General features: G+C 34.6%; 1 protein-coding gene across 17 annotated transcripts in view; it reads left to right on the top strand.

The window, feature by feature from the left end:
* The window catches only part of RGS22 (regulator of G protein signaling 22), a 132,125-nt gene that overhangs the window by 91,185 nt on the left and 21,952 nt on the right, over positions 1-18,988 (top strand). For 10 of the 17 annotated variants that reach the window (XM_038555180.1, XM_038555181.1, XM_038555176.1 and 7 more), the window contains 7 exons: positions 2,987-3,181; positions 5,967-6,059; positions 8,485-8,657; positions 9,712-9,874; positions 12,051-12,209; positions 14,961-15,029; positions 17,742-17,903. In XM_038555180.1, the coding sequence (XP_038411108.1) occupies positions 2,987-3,181; positions 5,967-6,059; positions 8,485-8,657; positions 9,712-9,874; positions 12,051-12,209; positions 14,961-15,029; positions 17,742-17,903 (1,014 nt within the window). The remainder of the gene's footprint in view (positions 1-2,986; positions 3,182-5,966; positions 6,060-8,484; positions 8,658-9,711; positions 9,875-12,050; positions 12,210-14,960; positions 15,030-17,741; positions 17,904-18,988) is intronic. The other 7 variants (XM_038555182.1, XM_038555178.1, XM_038555184.1 and 4 more) reach the window with 7 other exon arrangements.

Genomic DNA, 18,988 nt, shown 5'->3' with positions numbered 1-18,988 from the left:
AATTAATTAAGAAAATAGAGGACTAAAAATAAAATAAAAAATAGAGGACTTAGAATGATGAGAAAGATATATTTGGGAAACTTGGGAGTTAGTGCTGGCAAGAACAGAGATGGAATAAATCAACCTGAATAGGAAGTATTTCCCTCAAATATAAGATATTCTGATATAAATGCCTTTAAAAATCTAAAGCACTGAGGGCACAGCTTTGATATTTATGCAGTTACTATGGAAAGCAATACGAATTAGTCAAGATATTAAGTTGTAGTTTTACCCACTAGCTTTTAAAGGTGCAAGAATCTGCTCTAAATAAAAGCTTGCTTGGGACACCTGAGTGGTTCAGTGGTTCAGTGTCTGTCTGCCTTTGGCTCAGGTCATGATTCTGGGTTCCTGGATTCAAGTCCCACTTCGGGCTTCCTGCAGGGAGCCTGCTTCTCCCTCTGCCTGTGTCTCTTGCCTTTCTGTCTCTGTGTATCGTGAATAAATAAAATCTTTAAAAAAAATAAAAGCTTGCTTAAAAATAATAAAAATAAAAATAATTTTAAAAAAAAGAAAGCAAAGAGGAACCTTAGAGGACCAGTTAAGAGGCTGTTGCAAAAACAGGCAAGAGGGGAAGATGGCGTATAATTTCTTACCTAGCTATTGAAATAACTTCCAAACTACCTCAAATCTTGACCTACTCAAACTGTTTCTTTTCCCTGACAGTGATTTATTTTTAAGATTCATATCCAATGATGTCATTCCTCAGAGAGCTTATGTAACTTTAGGTAAAAAATTCAAATTCCTGACCAGTGGATAAAAGGTCATATTCATGTTCTTCTGGCTTCTGCCTCCCTTTATAACATCCTCTCTTATTGTATCTCTTTCCTTTAGCCAGTGTATCTATTTGGAGCCTAGAATCTCTCCATAGGTCATAAAACTTCCCTAAGCCTTTATGCCACACCCCATATTTTCCTTCTTCTTAAACCATCTTTCTCATCAACTCCCTTTTCTTGCCTCATTGACTCCAACTCATCTTTAAAGATTCAGCTGAAGGATTAAGGATAAGAGAAGCTTATCTTCTCTTGGAAAAGTTTCTGAATCTTTTCCTTTCCCATTCCAAGACATAAATGAGTCTTTTCTGTGGATTTTGTACAGTTCAATAAACATTTATGGCATCTACTCTCTGCCAAGAACAGTTTTAGGAACTGGAGAATGACAATAACTCGCAGTATTTGCCCTCAAGGACCTCATTCTAGAAGAGAAGATACATAATACATAACTACATTATAGTGTGGTAGGTATAACAGTAGAAAACGACCTTGGGAGGAGGGTGTGAGTGAAGGCTTCCTGGAGAAGGAAAAATTGTGTTGGTTTTTATTTATTTTTTTTTGTGTGTGTTGGTTTTTAAAGAATAAATTGGAGTTTAACAAGCAGACAAGGTACATGAGATAAGGTGAATATCCAAGATTGAAGGTATGGAATGGCAAAACAGCAAGGTTTAGGAAAACAACAGAAAAATTGGTATTTGAGTGTAAAATTTAAAAGATGATTAATGAGATGTGAGTTTAAAAATAACGGACGGGCAATCATTGATGATCTTATTTGCAATGCATACTTCTGTTTTAGTATTTATCATACTATATTGCAATGACTGACTTTCATCTCCATGTCACCATGAGTGGGTTCCTTCAGAATAAGTATTGGATCTTAATCATTAATCTTTGCATATATAGTACCTATCCAAGTGTTTATAAATACTCAATAAATGCTTATGTCATTAATGTGGACCCTTTAAAACTTTTAAAAGATTATTTCACATAAGACTATTATTTGGTATTAGGTACACATTTCTATCTATCTATCTATCTATCTATCTATCTATCTATCTATCTATCTATCTAATACCTACCTACCTACCTATCACCTGGGTTGAATCGACATTATCAGGTCCAAAACTAAGTAAAATATTTTAAAATTAAAATTAAATGTATTTAATTAGAGATTGTTAGTAAAACTACATTTAAGTCTGATACACAGGAGCACCTGGGTGGCTGGCTCAGTGGTTGAGTGTTGCCTTTGGCTCAGGTTGTGATCCCAGGGTCCTGGGATCGAGTCCTCACAGGGAGCCTGCTTCTCCCTCTGCCTCCGTCTCTGCCTCTCTCTCTCTCTGTCTCTTATGGATAAATAAATAAAACCTTTAAAAAATTTGATATATATATATATATATATATATATATACACACACACACATACATATTGATATTGAGTATGTAATATTTTTAAAATAAATGCTATTAAATTACTTCTCAGATGTAAATAGCTGTTATTTTGAGAAAAGACAAATGAATAGAATGGAATAGACATTTATGCAGCTTTTTCTTGGAAGCTAGAAATTCCATGTGTATCTTTCCATTCATTCTTACTTCCTTCTCATACCTCTTCCACAGCATTGGACACCAGATGGAGATATTTTTACAGCAGAAAGGGATAATTAGTAACAGTCTTAAGAACTCTGCAACTCATTTGGGTAGGGCAAGTAATCTGTTGGGTCTCTATACTAGAAGACCAATAGCTCACTTTTCAGCCTAGTGTATTGCCTTTTGTTTCTAAAAGGGTATTTAAGACCATTTTGGAAAGTACCACTAATGTGTTAGAAATATCGTGAACATAAGGGGAAAAGGAAACCTATAACCTGGAATCCATTATAATTATACATAGAAGTAATCTGATAAAAACTTGAATATCCAAATGATAGACTCTTGTGTGTAAGACCCACTGGCAAGTTAACTAAGTACCGATGAAGAAATAGGAAAAGGAAAGAGAAGCCTTTTGAATAAACACACTGCTTTGACTTGAGTAGTTTTTATGCATCTTTTCAAGAAAAAAAAAATCACTTGAGCTTGTTTCCTTCTCTTAACCTTTTTAAAATGCCTTTACTGAGGAACCCACTAACAATTATCGTTTCTCCCAACATCCTCTCCTTTCTGTCTCCCCCCTTCTCTGTTAGTATCTTTTTGCCACATACATTGCTCCTTCGGCTACTCTTGACATCGGACTCCAACAGGAAAAGAAAAAAGAAATTTATATGAAAATACAGCCACCATTTGAAGACCTTTTTGACACAGCAGAAGAATATATCCTTCTCCTCCTCCTTGAGCCGTGGACAAAGATGGTAAAATTAGACCAAGTTGCTTTTGGAAAGGTATTGTGGCACTCAGAAATGGTGTGTGACCATTCAAGTTTACTACAAAACTGGTGATAAACAGCATTATTAACTCACAAGAGAAAAATTAAAGGTCTCCTAGGGGCCAGGGGCTCAGAGTTAAGATTTGGCAGGCTCAAAATTGGAGCAAGGAAAGTAGTTACTAACTTCATTTTTTGCCAGTTTCTCTATTGTTTGTTTCTCTAAAATCTTTGTCATTTTTCGTTCTCTGTACAAATATTTCTCTCGGCAGAGAGAAATCTGAGTTTTGGTTTCCTGTGAACCACCAAAATATGCCATGGTAATGTACTAGCTTTGTCCCTTCTTGCCATTTCTCAGCAGTGGCCTTAATTCTGATTAATGGAAAAAGCCCACTTGATTTAATACTAGATGTGTTATGGTAAATATTACACTTCTGGAAAATAGAAATGTTTCATATGTATTGTGGGAAACTTTTTCTCTGACTTCAGTGCTGCTATTTTAAGGCACCCCCAGATGTTCCTCAGGTCAGACTGCTTGATTGGATTAAAGTTTCAACACATCTTTTTTAATTCCAAAAGAGGTCATTTTAAGTCATTTTAAGTCTCCATTCTTGAATATTTTCACTGTTCTTATTAATTTGTGGAGGAGATTTCTTTAAATACTAATTCTGCATCACAGATTAGAACCATTCATGGGCATTTTGTATATAAAGTTAATACATATATCCTGTAATGAGGTCACTTCCAATGGAACTCTGCTGTTTTCATATTGCTATTCTTTGTTCTTATCTCCTCAACAACTTCTTAGTCATGCCTTCTACCAGAAAGAATATTTTGGGTAAATTAAGATATAATTCATACTACAACACCCCAGATAGAATTACCTTATTGGATTGTGACTCTTATAGCTCACTGAATTCAGTGATCAAAATTAAAAGTTTCCTTCCTGATTTCTCTTTATCCTGAAAAAGTAGCATTATATCTTTTCTACTACAAAAATACTTCTATTACACTAGAAAAGTTAGGCTATTGTATAAAATTAAAAAAAAACCTCCCCCAGTCATTATTTAAATTTAATTTTTTAATTGAAGTTTGATTTGCCAACATATAGTATAACACCCAGTGCTCATCCCATCAAGTGCCCTCCTCAGTGCCCATCTCCCATTTATTTACCCCATCTCCCCACCCACCTCCCCTTCCACTACCCTTTGTTCATTTCCCAGGGTTAAGAGTATCTCATGGTTTGTTTCCCTCTCTGATTTTTCCCACTCAGTTTCCCTCCTTTCCCTTATAATCCCTTTCACTATTTCTAATATTCTACATCTGAGTCAAACCATATGATGATGATTGTCCTCCTCCGATTGACTTACTTCACTCAGCATAATACCCTTCAGTTCTATCCACGTCAAAGCAAATGGTGGGTATTTGTCCTTTCTGATGGCTGAGTAATATTCCATTGTATACATAGACCACATCTTCTTTATCCATTCATCTGTTGATGGACACCGAGGCTCCTTCCACAGTTTGGCTTTGTGGACATTGCTGCTATGAACAGTGGGGTGCAGGTGTCCTGGCGTTTCACTGCATCTGTATCTTTGGGGTAAAACCCCAGTAGTGCACTTGCTGGATTACAGGGTAGCTCTATTTTTAACTCTTTGAGGAACCTCCACACTTTTCCAGAATGGCCGCACCAGTTTGCATTCCCACCAACAGTGCAAAAGGGTCCCAGTCATTATTTAAATGCAATGTATGGCAGAAGAGGAAAATGGACTTGAGATAGAATGTTTAAAAAAAGACTTAGAATTATAACTGACAAAAAGTTTTGGCATTGGTGATGATTCTTAAAAAAATGTATGGGAAAGTTATATACTCTTTTTAAAAATTTTTATTTATTCATGAGAGGCAGAGAGAGAGAGAGAGAGAGAGAGGCAGAGACATAGGCAGAGGGAGAAACAGGCTCCATGCAGGGAGCCCAATTTGGGACTCGATCCCGGTACCCCAGGATCATGACCTCGGCCGAAGGCAGACAGTCAACGGCTGAGCCATCCAAGCATACCTACACTCTTTTTAAATAAGAAACTAGAAGCATCCTTAAATTCAGCCGAGACAACTTCTCTAAAAGTCCAGTTGACTGGGTTATATAGACTCTTTCCCAAAAAGAATAATGAAAGAAAGAGACTACCAAAGCTAGCCATTAAATGTAGAAAGTTGTCAGTCTGCCAAACTGATTTTCCATGGAATAAAGAAATGGAGAATGAACTTGTTCTCCTGACTGATTAATACAGTGCAATACCTACTCTGCAGGCTGAGACCAGCTGTGAGGTTAACCTGATGAATGACACTCTCCTCTCTTGCTACAGCAACAAAACCTTAGCCTACAGATTAATAACAATGGAGTGTGGTCATTTCTTCTTCTACTGTGGATTATTTTGTTCCTAAAGCTAGGAATGCCCGCCTTCATGACTATTATCCTGTTATAGAACATAGAAATAGAAATAGAAAATGCAAATGTGACCTGACATGGGTGCATTGTTAGTTCATGTGGGGTGTCCACAAAGGAGGGATGGTCTCTGGTGTCACTGTATCATTATGTAGAAATATTATATCGCATGCATGGGAAGTCTGAATTCGCTGTAGTTAATTTTTTTATGTTGGTCTTCCCACTTTTGCCTCCGAACCAATTTAACTTTATTGGCAAGTGCATTCATTTTTGAGCCCACTGTTATTGGCAAATTGTGCATTTTCCCCACTTTTTCATAATGCACATTCTATTGATGTTACGAGCTTTATTATTATTTTATTAGGTGGAGCTGGTGGAAGACACTCGACAGCTAGACTCCACATACTTCAGAAAGCTACAGGCTTTGCATAAAGAGACCTTTTCCAAGAAAGCTGAGGTAAGACAGCTCTCTACTTCTAAAAACAAACTTTTTATCCTGGAGGGGATTACCACTGTATATATTGGCAGGAAGCAGGGGCCAGGAGAGGGGATTTATATATTGAGGAGATCATGGACTGATAAAATAGGGGACAGACTGTTTCATTTTTCTGCTATTTTTTTTTGCTTATTATGCTGCCTTTGACAGGTACCGCTTTCCACTGACACATCTAATGACAAAGCCAGAAGGAAGCAGATGAGATAGTGTAGGGAGCCCAGCTACGTGCATTCTTTAGTTAAAAGCCCTCAAGCTAAAGTATTCCTTTGAACATTTCTGGTTATTTTCTGTATGGCAGCAGCTCGATTTGTTGTCAGTTCACAAAAAGAGTTAAATTGAGTTTTCCAAACAGAAAAGAAACTGTTGTGTGACAGCAGTAGGCAAAACAATAAAGGGAAAAAATATGAATAGGATTTGGAGGAGTCAGTAAAAAGATCATAGGATTGACCAAGATATTAAAGTGTTATTTTGATTTATAAATCTGCAACTTTTGGATTAGCTACATAAAGCATGATAGATCCCAAAAGCCATAAAATTAAAAGTGTGTATGTACATAAAAGTGACAGTTCATATTCATATTTATCAACATGGAAAATGCCCAAGACATGTTAACATATAAAAAATGTAGGGAACAAAAAACACTGGGATCATATAATCCTATTTATGTAAAATTATATACATAATTCTACGTGTATATATACATGCAAAAAGAGATATCTGGAAAGATGTTCACCAAAATAAAGACAATCAGCTCCAAGTGGTAAGGTTTCAGGTGATACATATTTTTTTTTCAGGTGATCTTTTTACTTTCTCTTTTGTGCCTATCTGAAATTTTTGCTCTTTTATGATAAAATTTTACATAAACAGTAAAATTGTTTTTTAAGTGTAACCTTCATGATAGTCGCCTTTTTAACACAAATTCTGTATTTGAGAAATTACTGATTAAAATCTTGGAAAGGTTACATAAAAATCCAAAAAGGCATTTTGTTGTATTTTAAAACCTTAATGAATGAAAATGTTTACAACATTGTATTTTAAGTTTGTATTTTAAACCTTATGAACTGAAATGTGGCATTTTAGTTGTATTTTAAGTTGCATTTTAAACTTTATGAACAAAAATGTATAATACTTCCCATAATCCTTCTCCTTATTGGAAATTGATTTTTAAAATATTGGTAGTTTTCTCTTATGGTCTGGTGCTTTTCAAAAACAAATAGATGGATGAATTAATTATATAAGGAATTCCATAAAGAGAGGAAAGGTTTTTAAAAAAATAAGCTCTGCCCTTATATAGAGCTTGTAAACTACAAAACATAATGTCTTTAAAATGCCTAAAAATTAACTCTTATACAAAGAAGGTTACATTTTAAAAATGTATTATTAGAAAAGTATTTTGTTACTCTATAACTTTCAAAATTGTTATAAATAAAAAACATTTTATGTTCATAATACATTAAGAAAAAGAACCAAGTTACAAAATCATACATAGTTGTACAGTCCTGTCTTAGTTTTTAATAAACTATGTGTGTGTGCAAAAAAGACTAAAATATTTGTATTTAAAAATGTTAGCTGTGGTATCTCTGAATGGGGTAGTAAGATGTATGCTTTTTGTTTTCTTATTATAAAAGATGTATTACTCCCATACTAACAAAAATAAAATATTTTATAAGCAAATATATAGTAAATGTTTATTGAATGTTCCTGAACAGAAGGGAATGGAACAGCAAGGAACAGAACAGAGTTTGATAGGAATTAGAGCCAGATTCTAGATTCTAAATTCTTTACTTACTTCTACCTAGCATTGTTAGATGATGTTGGCCTAATCATTTTTATTTGTTTCTCTTTTTAAATTTGGAAAATAATTTGCTGAATTTTTTCTTCTTTTTTTATTTTTTATTTTTTCTGGTAAAGATTTTATTTATTTATTCACAAGAGACACACAGAAAGAGGCAGAGACATACATAAGCAAAGTTCAGAGAAGCAGGCTCCTTGCAGGGAGCCTGATGTTGGACTCGATCCCAGGACCCCAGGATCATGCTCTGAGCGGAAGGCAGACACTCAACCACTGAGCCACTCAGGCGTCCCTGAATTTTTTTTCTTTAAATAGAATTGACACTTTCACTCTTGTATTTTTTTATTTTTATTTTTTTACAATTTTACTTATTTATTTGAGAAGGAGGGAGGGAAAGAGCAAGAGAGAACACAAATGGGGACAGTGGCAGAGGGAGAAGCAGAGTCCTTGATAAACAGGAAGCCCAACTCAGAGCTCGATTCCAGAACCCAAAGATCATGACCTCAACCAAAGGCAGACACCCAACTGACTGAGCCACCCAGGTACCCTTAATTTGCTTAAGAGATTTTTTTATCAAAAGTATTATTTCACTAGGACACTACTTGTGAAATTGGAACCGGTATTTCACGGCTTCCTGAGGTCTCTAAAAAAACAGAATACTGGAGTAATGTTCCTGAAGAATATAGGCACTTTAATTTTAATGACCTGCTTAACAACAAACTGGAGTTTGAACATTTCCGTCAGTTTCTTGAGGCTCATTCTTCAAGGTAGGGAACATAACCATTTTAAAATGTATTTCTAAAAAAAAAAAAATTAAAATTAAATGTATTTCTCTTAAAGCATCATTTTTCTAAGTTTTTTTTTTTTTAAGCTACTTACTTTGTTTGAAGATAGTATGAAAGTGATTTGGTGCTAGATTTCACCCATGACAGTAAAAAGTAATGAGCATACCTATCTGAAATCTGTATGGGTAACTTTTCATTGGGGAGTGCATTTTGATAATAATAACTTCCCAAATGGTATTTTAAGTAGTCAAACAAGATTTGTTAATAGTTTTAGCATTGGTTAAATTAAAACATCAGCATGTTTTATTCTTTTGCTTTTCTGCTGTTTCTTTTGTTTTCATTTTTCTCCACATGTGCTTTAATTAGCACCTCTGAAAAGTATCTCCTTTATATTTTTCTAAGCTATTGAAATTATTACTATACTACTTTGTAATTTTTTTAATACTTTGTAATTTTTATTAGCTAATACATAAATGAAACATTGTAGCTTTACACAGAATCTTGGAACCTTATATTTATCTAACATAAACTGAAATATCGATCATATTTTTTCCGATAATTTTCTCCTAAGTTAACAGAAAAGTTTTAGACCTGGGAGCCAAATTTCACATATATAGTTTCCCTTATTATTGATGATAATTGTTCTAAATTTAGCATGTTGCCAAATAGACATGCAGTAGATGGAAATTTTCCCAGGTTTGATATCAACAATACGAGTCCATTATTAATGGAGGAACTCCTAGTTTTATTTATTTACTTTATTATTATTATTATTTAAAAAGATTTTTTTATTTAAATTCAGTTTGCCAACAGGAACTCTAAGACCCTACCAATAACAGTGATAGATTCTTGTCTGATCCCAGTACTCCTGAGTATATTCATATATTTAGCCAAGATGAGACATATTATTGAACTCATTAGTTTCATGATCTAATCAGTTCTGTTAACTAGTCAAGACAGCAACTTGTTTGGTGGTTAGTAGAATTGAGAGAAAAAAAGTAAGGAGGACTGTACTTAGTTTTTGTTTTCATTTTAGTTTGGACCTTATGTGCTGGACAGACATTGAACAGTTCCGAAGAATCATTTATGGAGACCGAAAGCAGAGGGAAGCAAAATCTATATATATTAAAAACAAATACCTTAATAAAAAATATTTCTTTGGCCCCCAAAGTCCAGCTTCTCAATATCAGCAGGACCAGGTATCAATATGTAAACATACTTTCTTTATTGAAATTTGAAAACCAGTTATTTATTTCTTTTTGCCAACAATTGAAATTCTTTTTTTTTTTTTTTTGCTTTTGCTTTTATGGTTTGTAATGTTAGACACTTTGGATATCTTTTTTAAAAAGTTTTAAAGGATCTACAAATTAAATGCCTTTAAAATTCATACCAACTGTACTATAAAAACAGTTATTTAAAAAAGTAATTTATACAATAAAAATAGCTTTTATTCATCTAATCATCCATTCACCCAGCAAATATAAGTGCCCGTGACATATAATGTCATTATTTACTATATTATTATTGTCATCATTATTACTATATATCATTATTATACCATATGGTGTCATTATTTATGGCAAAAAGGTCAGTTTGGGATTCGGCAGTGGGACTGAGCATTCATGTAACACTCGGATCACATGAAATATTGCTCAGTTTTATGCTTTTGAAATAAAAGAATTAAGTGTTATAATTAACTTGAAGTTTGCTAGTACCACTTACTACCTGGAAATCAAATGTGTAATGTTTGATATCTTTATTTTAGTAGTTTAAAAGGATGCATATCCTAATGGTGTACATTTTTAAAGACAAATCTCAGATTAATACTAAATTCAGTAAATTAAAGAAAAATTCAGAAATGTTCATCAGTAGAGCATACCAAATTAAAAAGCTAGATCTTCCAGGAGTAAAATAAGCAAAAGGTTTTGGGAATAAGAAGGAGAAGGAATTCTGAAATTAAGCAATCTTGACAAAATGCCTTGCCATTTTGTTCCCTGAGATACAAATCTGGGATGTATTAGCAAAAGTGTTGGGTATCTCAATAAGCACAAGTATGAAATAAACTCATGGGAGGCATTTGTTTTTTGTTTGGCTTGGGCTACATTGTATGAGGTTTCATGGTATCTAATGCTACTGTGTGAACCCTCCATAGTGGAACATGCTGAGAATTTAAAAAAATTCTCAGTGGAAAAGTTATCCATTGCTGTCATAGCAAATGATTGTGTTTACTACAGAAGAGTTTCCCCAACGACCTTTCTTCCTCCTCTCTGGCTTTACTTTTATTTTTGTTTACGTTTTTATATTTAAGGATATCCATTATCATATTATGTTCTGTATTGATTTTGCTAGTTCTAAATTCAGTTGGGTGAACAGGCTTTTCTCTGCTTAGCCAAGCAGCCTCTTCTCTTTTTTCTTTTTTCTTCTTTTTTTTTATATAAAAAAATCAGCGTTATTAACAGATGGCTAAGAGGGCTTCTCTTTTGTTTTGACGTAAAACAATTATTTTATTAGTAGGATTTGATTGCTTTTATTAATCAAAGGGGAATTAAGAAGAAGGTAATTTCTCCAGTGAGAGGTCCAGAAGTTTCAAGTGGTGTATACACAGAAACACGTAGAGAACAGAATGATTTAGAGGAGGAAATAGCCATTCATAGGTTGTTGAAGCCAATACTTACACAAAAGGAAGATCTGGGCCGCAGAGAAATTGTGTTTCGTAAAAGGTGCCACTTGTACAGATCAGAGACTGTTGTCTGTATAACCTGGTCATTCTCTACTTCCTGCTGCTTCTGTTTTCTTCTTTGAAGTTGTTGGGGCAGCCCTGCATTGCTAGCACCACCATCATCTCACCATCTCCCCCCACAGTGTATTTAAAATATGTGATTCAAGGTTGTCTCCTAATTTGTGCCCCATTTTCCTCATACACAAAAGAAAATGCTACCTTAAACTAGTCAATCTGACCAGAATCACAGATTTGTAGAATATTAGACCTGGAAGAGTGCTTAGAAAAATCACAGACTAGTAATCACCTTCATTCCATAGTTGAAGATGCTGAGGCCATGGAGAAAACATGGCATTGCTTGTGAGCACACAAGATGAAAATCCCACTCCTGGGTTCTCTGAAATATATCACAAGCAAAATCATACATCTAAAACAACCATCACATAAACCACAATTGTCTGTTTGATGTTAGGGGAGTTCTGTATCTTTCCTATACACATATAGTCAGGAGATAGCTTTCAGAAAATGAAAATTGTGTTACCTCGAGCATGCTTGGCACATGGTTTGGGGGTGAATTGGATAAATTAATAATGACTGTTAGTGTTTCTTCACTAAAACAGAAGTTTTCAGTTTCTGTTTCATTTTTATTTTCTTAGATAATGAATTTAAGTGGTGGCTGGGGACAGATGCTCCATGAGCAGCTTGATGCACCTGTTCTAATTGAAGTTCAGAAGCATGTTCTCAATAAGCTAGAAAATGTGTGGTTGCCATTGTTTCTTGCAAGCGAACAGTTTGTAGCACGTCAAAAGATAAAGGTATATTAGTTATGTAATCTTTGAATAGCAATCGACAGTACCTCCTAAAACATCACATATGTGTACCCATTGACCTAGCCGTTGCACTTCTATGGCACAGTAGTTAAGAGCATGGAGTCAGCCTTCCCAAAGTTTTGCCTCAACCCTGCCACATGTTACTTGTACAACTTCAAGGTTTTTTTTTTTTTTTTTTAAGTATATTTATTTATTTTAAATTTTTTTTTTAACTTTAAGCAATCTCTGCACCCAGCATGGGGCTCTGATTCATGACCCCAAGATCAACAGTCACACACTCTTCTGACTGAGCCAGCTAGGCTCTGCTACAACTTCAAGTTTTATAACCTTTCCTCATTTGAAAAATAACTGGGGTTAATAAGAGTAATTGCTTCATAAGATAGTTGTAAAGATGAAATAATGTATGCTTAGTTTCTTAGCATGGCACCTGGCACATGGCCAATGTTCAAATATTGCTTATTAATGTAGTTGTTATTTTTTATATTGTTATTAAGTCCTCATAAACGGGCAAGGGTGTACAATGGAGAACAGTTAAATGATTTATAATTCTGTACTATGAAGATTTCCATATAAAATGGGGTTATAAAATGAGATTAAAATATAAAAATGAGATTTCCACATGTACTAATGTATGAAAGACAGTATTCCTTGAGTGAAACAAGTAGGATGCAGAACAATATACAGAAGAGGTAATCCCATTACATGTTCTTTTTTTTAAAATTTTTTTTAACTTTATTTATGATAGGCACACAGTGAGAGAGAGAGAGAGAGAGGCAGAGACACAGGCAGAGGGAGAAGCAGGCTCCATGCACCGGGAGCCTGACGTGGGATTCGATCCCGGATATCCAGGACCGCGCCCTGGGCCAAAGGCAGGCGCCAAACCGCTGTGCCACCCAGGGATCCCCATTACATGTTCTTAAATCTTTATATCTACTTATATATTTCTTTTACCATCTATCTATATTTGTGTTTGTGAAAAAAGTCTAAAAGGTTCTGCCGCCTGGGGAGTAAGAAGGATTTTTACTTTTTACTTTGTGAAGTGGGATGTGTTCTTTTATTTTTGTTTGCTTGTTGCTTTGCTTGTTCTTTATAAAAAGCAGGTGTTACTTCAGTAACTCAAAATGTTATTATCACACCTAAAACAGGCAAACCTGATCAAATATTTCACCAGGGGCAGATGGTATAATTTTGGACTTTAGTATGCAAAGCACATGCTGTTAGTGTCAGTCAGGAAGAATCTAAACAACCTGCCCTCTGCATTCAGTTAATCAGACACTTGGAGTCTTACTTGTGTGGAAAGATCCCTAGTCTTCTGGGCACCTTACGTTATGGAAAACTCAATAAAGCTGTGAAAATAGAATTTATGGTAGGAAGAAGAGCTGACTTGTTTTAGGCAAAAGTTCCTGGAAATAAGCTTTTGCAGCAACTCACATTTCCTCATTTCCTTTCTTCAGGCTTTGGCTTATTAATATTATTTACCACATTTTCTTGCTATGTTTACCACAACAACTTTATTGTGACTTATAGCCATTTCCTGACCTTAGGCTTCTTTGGGTGGCTGATGATGTAAATTGATTCTGGCAATCTTAAGCCAAATACAAAAGATAAAGGCGAGAATTTATGACAGAATGGTGCGGTAACATCTCACACACTGAGGGGAAGAGTTATCACCCAAGCTCTAGAAAGGCCAAGGGCTGGGACAGCCCTGAAACCCAGCGAAAAGTCCTGGATACTTTCTCAGTTGTGACTATCAAAAAGCAGCATCTGTGATCCAATACTGGTCCCTCTAGGTTAGTGCCCCGATCTACCTGCTGTAGACAGGGAGGTAGATTCACGTAGCACACATCTGGCAGGTATGGTTGCCTAGGGAAAATATTGTGAATAAGCAATAACCTCAAAAAATATCTACTGTATCTCCTCCCTGTGTTGAATAACTTTTGTACTCTTCTTAAATTACTTGTGGCTAGAAAGCGACACAGAAATCTGGGAAGTCCTAATTATCTCTCCAGCTTCAATTTTCATGTGACCCAATGTAAAACTATTATCCACATTTGGGACAATACACTTAGGTATTATTATCTTCACTTTGTAGATGGGAAAACTGTTCAGAGAATTTGAGTGACTTGCCCAGGCACTTAGGAAGGGCTTCCATTTCTAAGTTCTGATCCTTTTTCTCCTAAACTGTACTCTTATCCATGCTGACCTTTACCTCATTTTTTTTATTTATTTATTTATTTATTTATTTATTTATTTATTTATTTATTTATTTATTTTTAAAGATTTTGTTTATTTATTCATAGAGACACAGAGAGAGAGGCAGAGACACAGGCAGAGGGAGAAGCAGGCTCCACACAGGAAGCGTGACGTGGGACTCGATCCCGGGTCTCCAGGGTCACACCCCAGGCTGCACCGGGGCTGCCCTTTTACCTCATTTTTAAAAACTATGAAATTAGGGGCACCTGGCTGGTGCAATTGATTGAGCGACCAACTCTTGGTGTCAGCTCAGGTCATGATCTCAGGGTCGTGGAGTCGAGCCCCATGTCGGGCTCTGTGGTCTGCATAGAGTTTGCTTGGGATTCTCTCTCTCTCCCTTTGCCCCTCACCCCACTCATGCTCACTCTCTCTTTATAAAACAAATAAATCTTTTTGGAAAAAAAAAAGCTATTAAGTTAGTAAATGATGTCAAAAATGTAGACATTCGAATAATTGGGATAAAGTTATTGGTTTTGCTTTTAGATACAGATGAGAGACATAGCTGAAGAGCTCTTATTACAGAAGCATGAGAGGAAAATCGGGGTTTGGAAGGCAAGTAGTGTTTGTTATATTCTTCCTCTTGCAACTTCCACTCTGTCAAAGTATTATTTTTCCTCCCCTACTTGTTCAAAGACTCTCATTGAGCACACTGCTTTCTAAGCTACCAGTTGACCACTGAGACTGTTTAATTGGCTGATGGAATCTGGGGAAGAGTATTATTCTACGAGAGCCACCTTCTTAACGCCTTCCTGACCTGCTAAGCCCGAGAAGTGTGCTTTAAATTTTGGACCTTATATATGTATTTTTGTTTATTTTGCTTGTGATGGATTTATTGAGACAAGCTGTTCATTTCAGCCTATGGTAGTTTATTACTGAGAGTGGATGACTTTACAAAAAGAATGAGAAATATGTAACAGAACCAGCAAGTTAAATTATCTTACATTATACTCTGTTGAGATTTACATTTTGGCTTGAAAAGAATTAAAACTATCATTTTGGTGATTACTGAAGTCACTATAATAGAATACCTTACTGGAAATGGCCTGTTTTGCTTCTTAACAATCACAATAAACACAGCCTTCTTGTTGAGCCTACATATTTATATGAATTCATCCTTCTACAGATCTTGGTGGAATGTCAGACTAGACCTGGGTGACCCTTTACAAACTAACAAACGTAAAATTTTATTTGACTATTAGAGGATTACATGTATCTGTTAGGATGCTCTTTTTTCTGTGTTTTCCTCTTGAAAGGAAATAAACCATTCTTATGTTTGTCTTTTACTATTTTTTGTTGAAATTCTAAGTAGGATGGGCTTTTATTTCATATTATTGTGCATTACGTATTATGTTATTTTCTGTTTAATTAAATTACAGGTTTTAGTTAAATTACTAAGTTTTAGTATCTTAAGAAGTAGGTCTTAAAACATTATTTGCTAAGTGAGTTTAAAATAAACATCCCAGTCTAATGCGTAAGTGTTCCTATTTATAGGGTTGTAATTTTAATATGGAACATATGGTGGGGGTCTTAACTTTTTGACCAGAGTGCAAGACATGTACCTCACTAAAATGATGTTAGACATTCAGTCACTTCATCTGGGTGAAAACACTGCTATTCACCTAGACTGCCTGGTGTTGGCTTCATTTTTCAATTTCCAATTCATCCTCAAGGTCCTTCTGCAAAGCTTTTGCTCCTTCAGGCAGAATTAGTTAGTTACTCCTTTTGTGTTCCCATACTGCTTTTTTACATAACTCTCTTTGACGTTTACATGGATAATCACATAGGATTTGTTTCGAGAAACTCATTTTATGCATCATCAGTAATGGATATTTATCATGTCTTTTGGCTGATGTTACTACAATTCTTAAATTCTTTCAAACTTTGCCTTTGGAATGGTGCTTCTTTGCATGACTGTACACTAAACTCAAATTTGGGGAGCTTCGATAACATTTATCCAGTAAAAAAATTTCTATTCAGTAAATTCAATAAAATCTGTCTTACTTTTTTTTTTTTTTAAGATTTTGTTTATTTATTTTATTTATTCATGAGAGACACAGAGAGGCAGAGACATAGGCAGAGGGAGAAACAGGCTCCATGCAGGGAGCCCGACGTGGGACTCAATCCCGGGTCTCCAGGATTACACCCTGGGCTGAAGGTGGCACTAAACCGCTGAGCCACCCCGGCTGCCCTGTCTTACATTTTTTAATATGAGAGGCTAACAAGGGATGCATATATGATATAAAATGGTCAGAATTTTAAAAATAGACATCTTGTATTTCAAAATTGTGAAGACAGAAATTAAGCATTACTACAGTACCATGGGTCCTCCTAGCTTTTTTGGTATGTAAAGTAAATCCTCAGTCAGAAGAAGTTTATTATTAAAAATAACATATATATATATTTTAAATAACATATTAATGATTTTTCTTCTTGTTATAAATATTAATAACAATTTTTACTAAAATAACATAAAGATGTCTTGCCTAAAAACATGATTTTTTTCTAGTTAGAAGCTGCATAGAAAATTTACTGTTTAACAGGATTCATTGGTAAATTTTTTTAAGATTTTGAAAAAATATCTTAAATGTTCTAGTGCTCCTACTTTTTATTTTTTTATTTTTTTAAAAGATTTTATCTATTTATTCATGAGAGACACACAGAGAGAGGCAGAGACACATGCAGAGGGAGAAGCAGGCTCCCTGCAGGGAGCCCATTACGGGACTCTATCCCAGGGCCCCGGGATCACGGCCTGAGCCAAAGGCAGACACTCAACCCCTGAGCCACCCAGGTGTCCCTAGTGCTCTTACTTTTGAAAAGGCAAGAGAGTTATATTTAATACATAACATGACACATATATAATATATATAGTTATACATATAATGTAACAATATACAATCACAACATATGATTATGTTTTTCTGTTTAAGCACAGAACTCATGCAATGCATAAAATGTAGTTTTTCACCAAAGTCCCAAACTGCTATGATTCTTAACATTCTTAAACAATGTAGTTGTATGTTCTGAATCATCCAGTCATTTCTTATTCTCTCTACCTCATAAAAAAAATGATGCCATAAAAATATAAAGGAGACAAAAGAGAGAAGAACAGAGAGGTAGAAGTTGCCAAATTCTGTTGTATCCATGCCATAAATTTCAACAGCCCAAAGTAAAGGATGTTGAAGTTGGTAATTTTTAGCCTAATAAATGACTTTATTGTTATTTTTTAGAACACAGCTAATTTTCTGTATTTTCTGCTTTGGACAGCCTGTGGAGAGTAAATGGATATCTTCATCTTGTGAAATCATTGCTTTTCGTAAAGCATTATTGAATCCAGTTACCGTAAGACAATTTCAACGGTTTGTGGCTCTAAAAGGAGATTTATTGGAAAATGATGTACTCTTTTGGCAAGAAGTACAAAAATATAAGGTATTATATTGGAAGCTGGAGAAAACCACCTCTTTTTGTGGTGGAAATGCATTAACACATCAGATTCTTAACTGTAACTTTATAGACAAGATTTGTATGATAGCCCAATTTTGTCATCTTCATACCAATATGTAAATATTGAGGTATTTATTGTTTTGTGTTAGATATATTTCTTTTTATACAGTGAAGAGTAAGAGTGAGCCCTGAAATGATAGAATTAGCTTTTCAAGGTATTCACATATATTATGATTTAATAAGAACCTTACTGAAAAGAGTTTTAAATGCATTTTTTGCGTATCACTTCTCCATAAATGTACCATATGCACATTTTCCTGAAGATATCCATACTCTCAGTACTTTAACCAAGACTTCTTTACCAGAATTCCTCCCAACTGTATTGCCAGCATGGTCATCAAAGATAGAGGATTATAGGTAAGTTAACCAGCAGAGATGAGCTTTTCTAATAGAAAGAATGGCCAAATTTTTAACGAAACAAATGAGTAAAAGAACAATTGGCAGTTTATTTTTACGTTTAAGTGTTTATTGAAATCATATTGAATCTTTGCATTGAGGAAAGGGAAGGACTTTCTATGTATTTTAAGCAAGCCTTGAATAAGGGAACATTGTCTAGAAATACCCAAGAGTAGGCATCCAGACTGCTTCAATGCTCCCACAGGAAGCAGATTCATTTCTGGGCAAGTAGCCTATTTTATTCCATTATAAATGGAATAAAAATAAAAATAAAAATAAATTTTATTATTAAATAATTAATATTTAATTGCATAACTGCAATTAAATAATTGCATATTAATAATGGAATAAAAATAAAATTGGGGTTTAAAAGGATGGTACTTTCAATTGGTCTGGAATCTAAGTATGAATTATGCAATGCTAATATTCTGCAGCATTTATATTCATACAGTTAGTAATTGCTCAATAAAATCTATTTCCAAACTTTCTCCAACTTTCTTTTTTTTTTCTCCAACTTTCCATGAAGATGTCTTCTACCTTTTTTTTTTTGTTATAAACAGAACTATTGTTCTATTTACACCTTAGAAATTTTCTCAGGAAAAAATGTTTTGAGA

This window comes from Canis lupus, chromosome 13 (assembly GCF_011100685.1).
Source record: "Canis lupus familiaris isolate Mischka breed German Shepherd chromosome 13, alternate assembly UU_Cfam_GSD_1.0, whole genome shotgun sequence".
Taxonomy (NCBI): Eukaryota; Metazoa; Chordata; class Mammalia; order Carnivora; family Canidae; genus Canis; species Canis lupus.
Note: the sequence above shows the minus strand (reverse complement) of the source record. Positions and strands in the feature narration are given on the sequence as shown.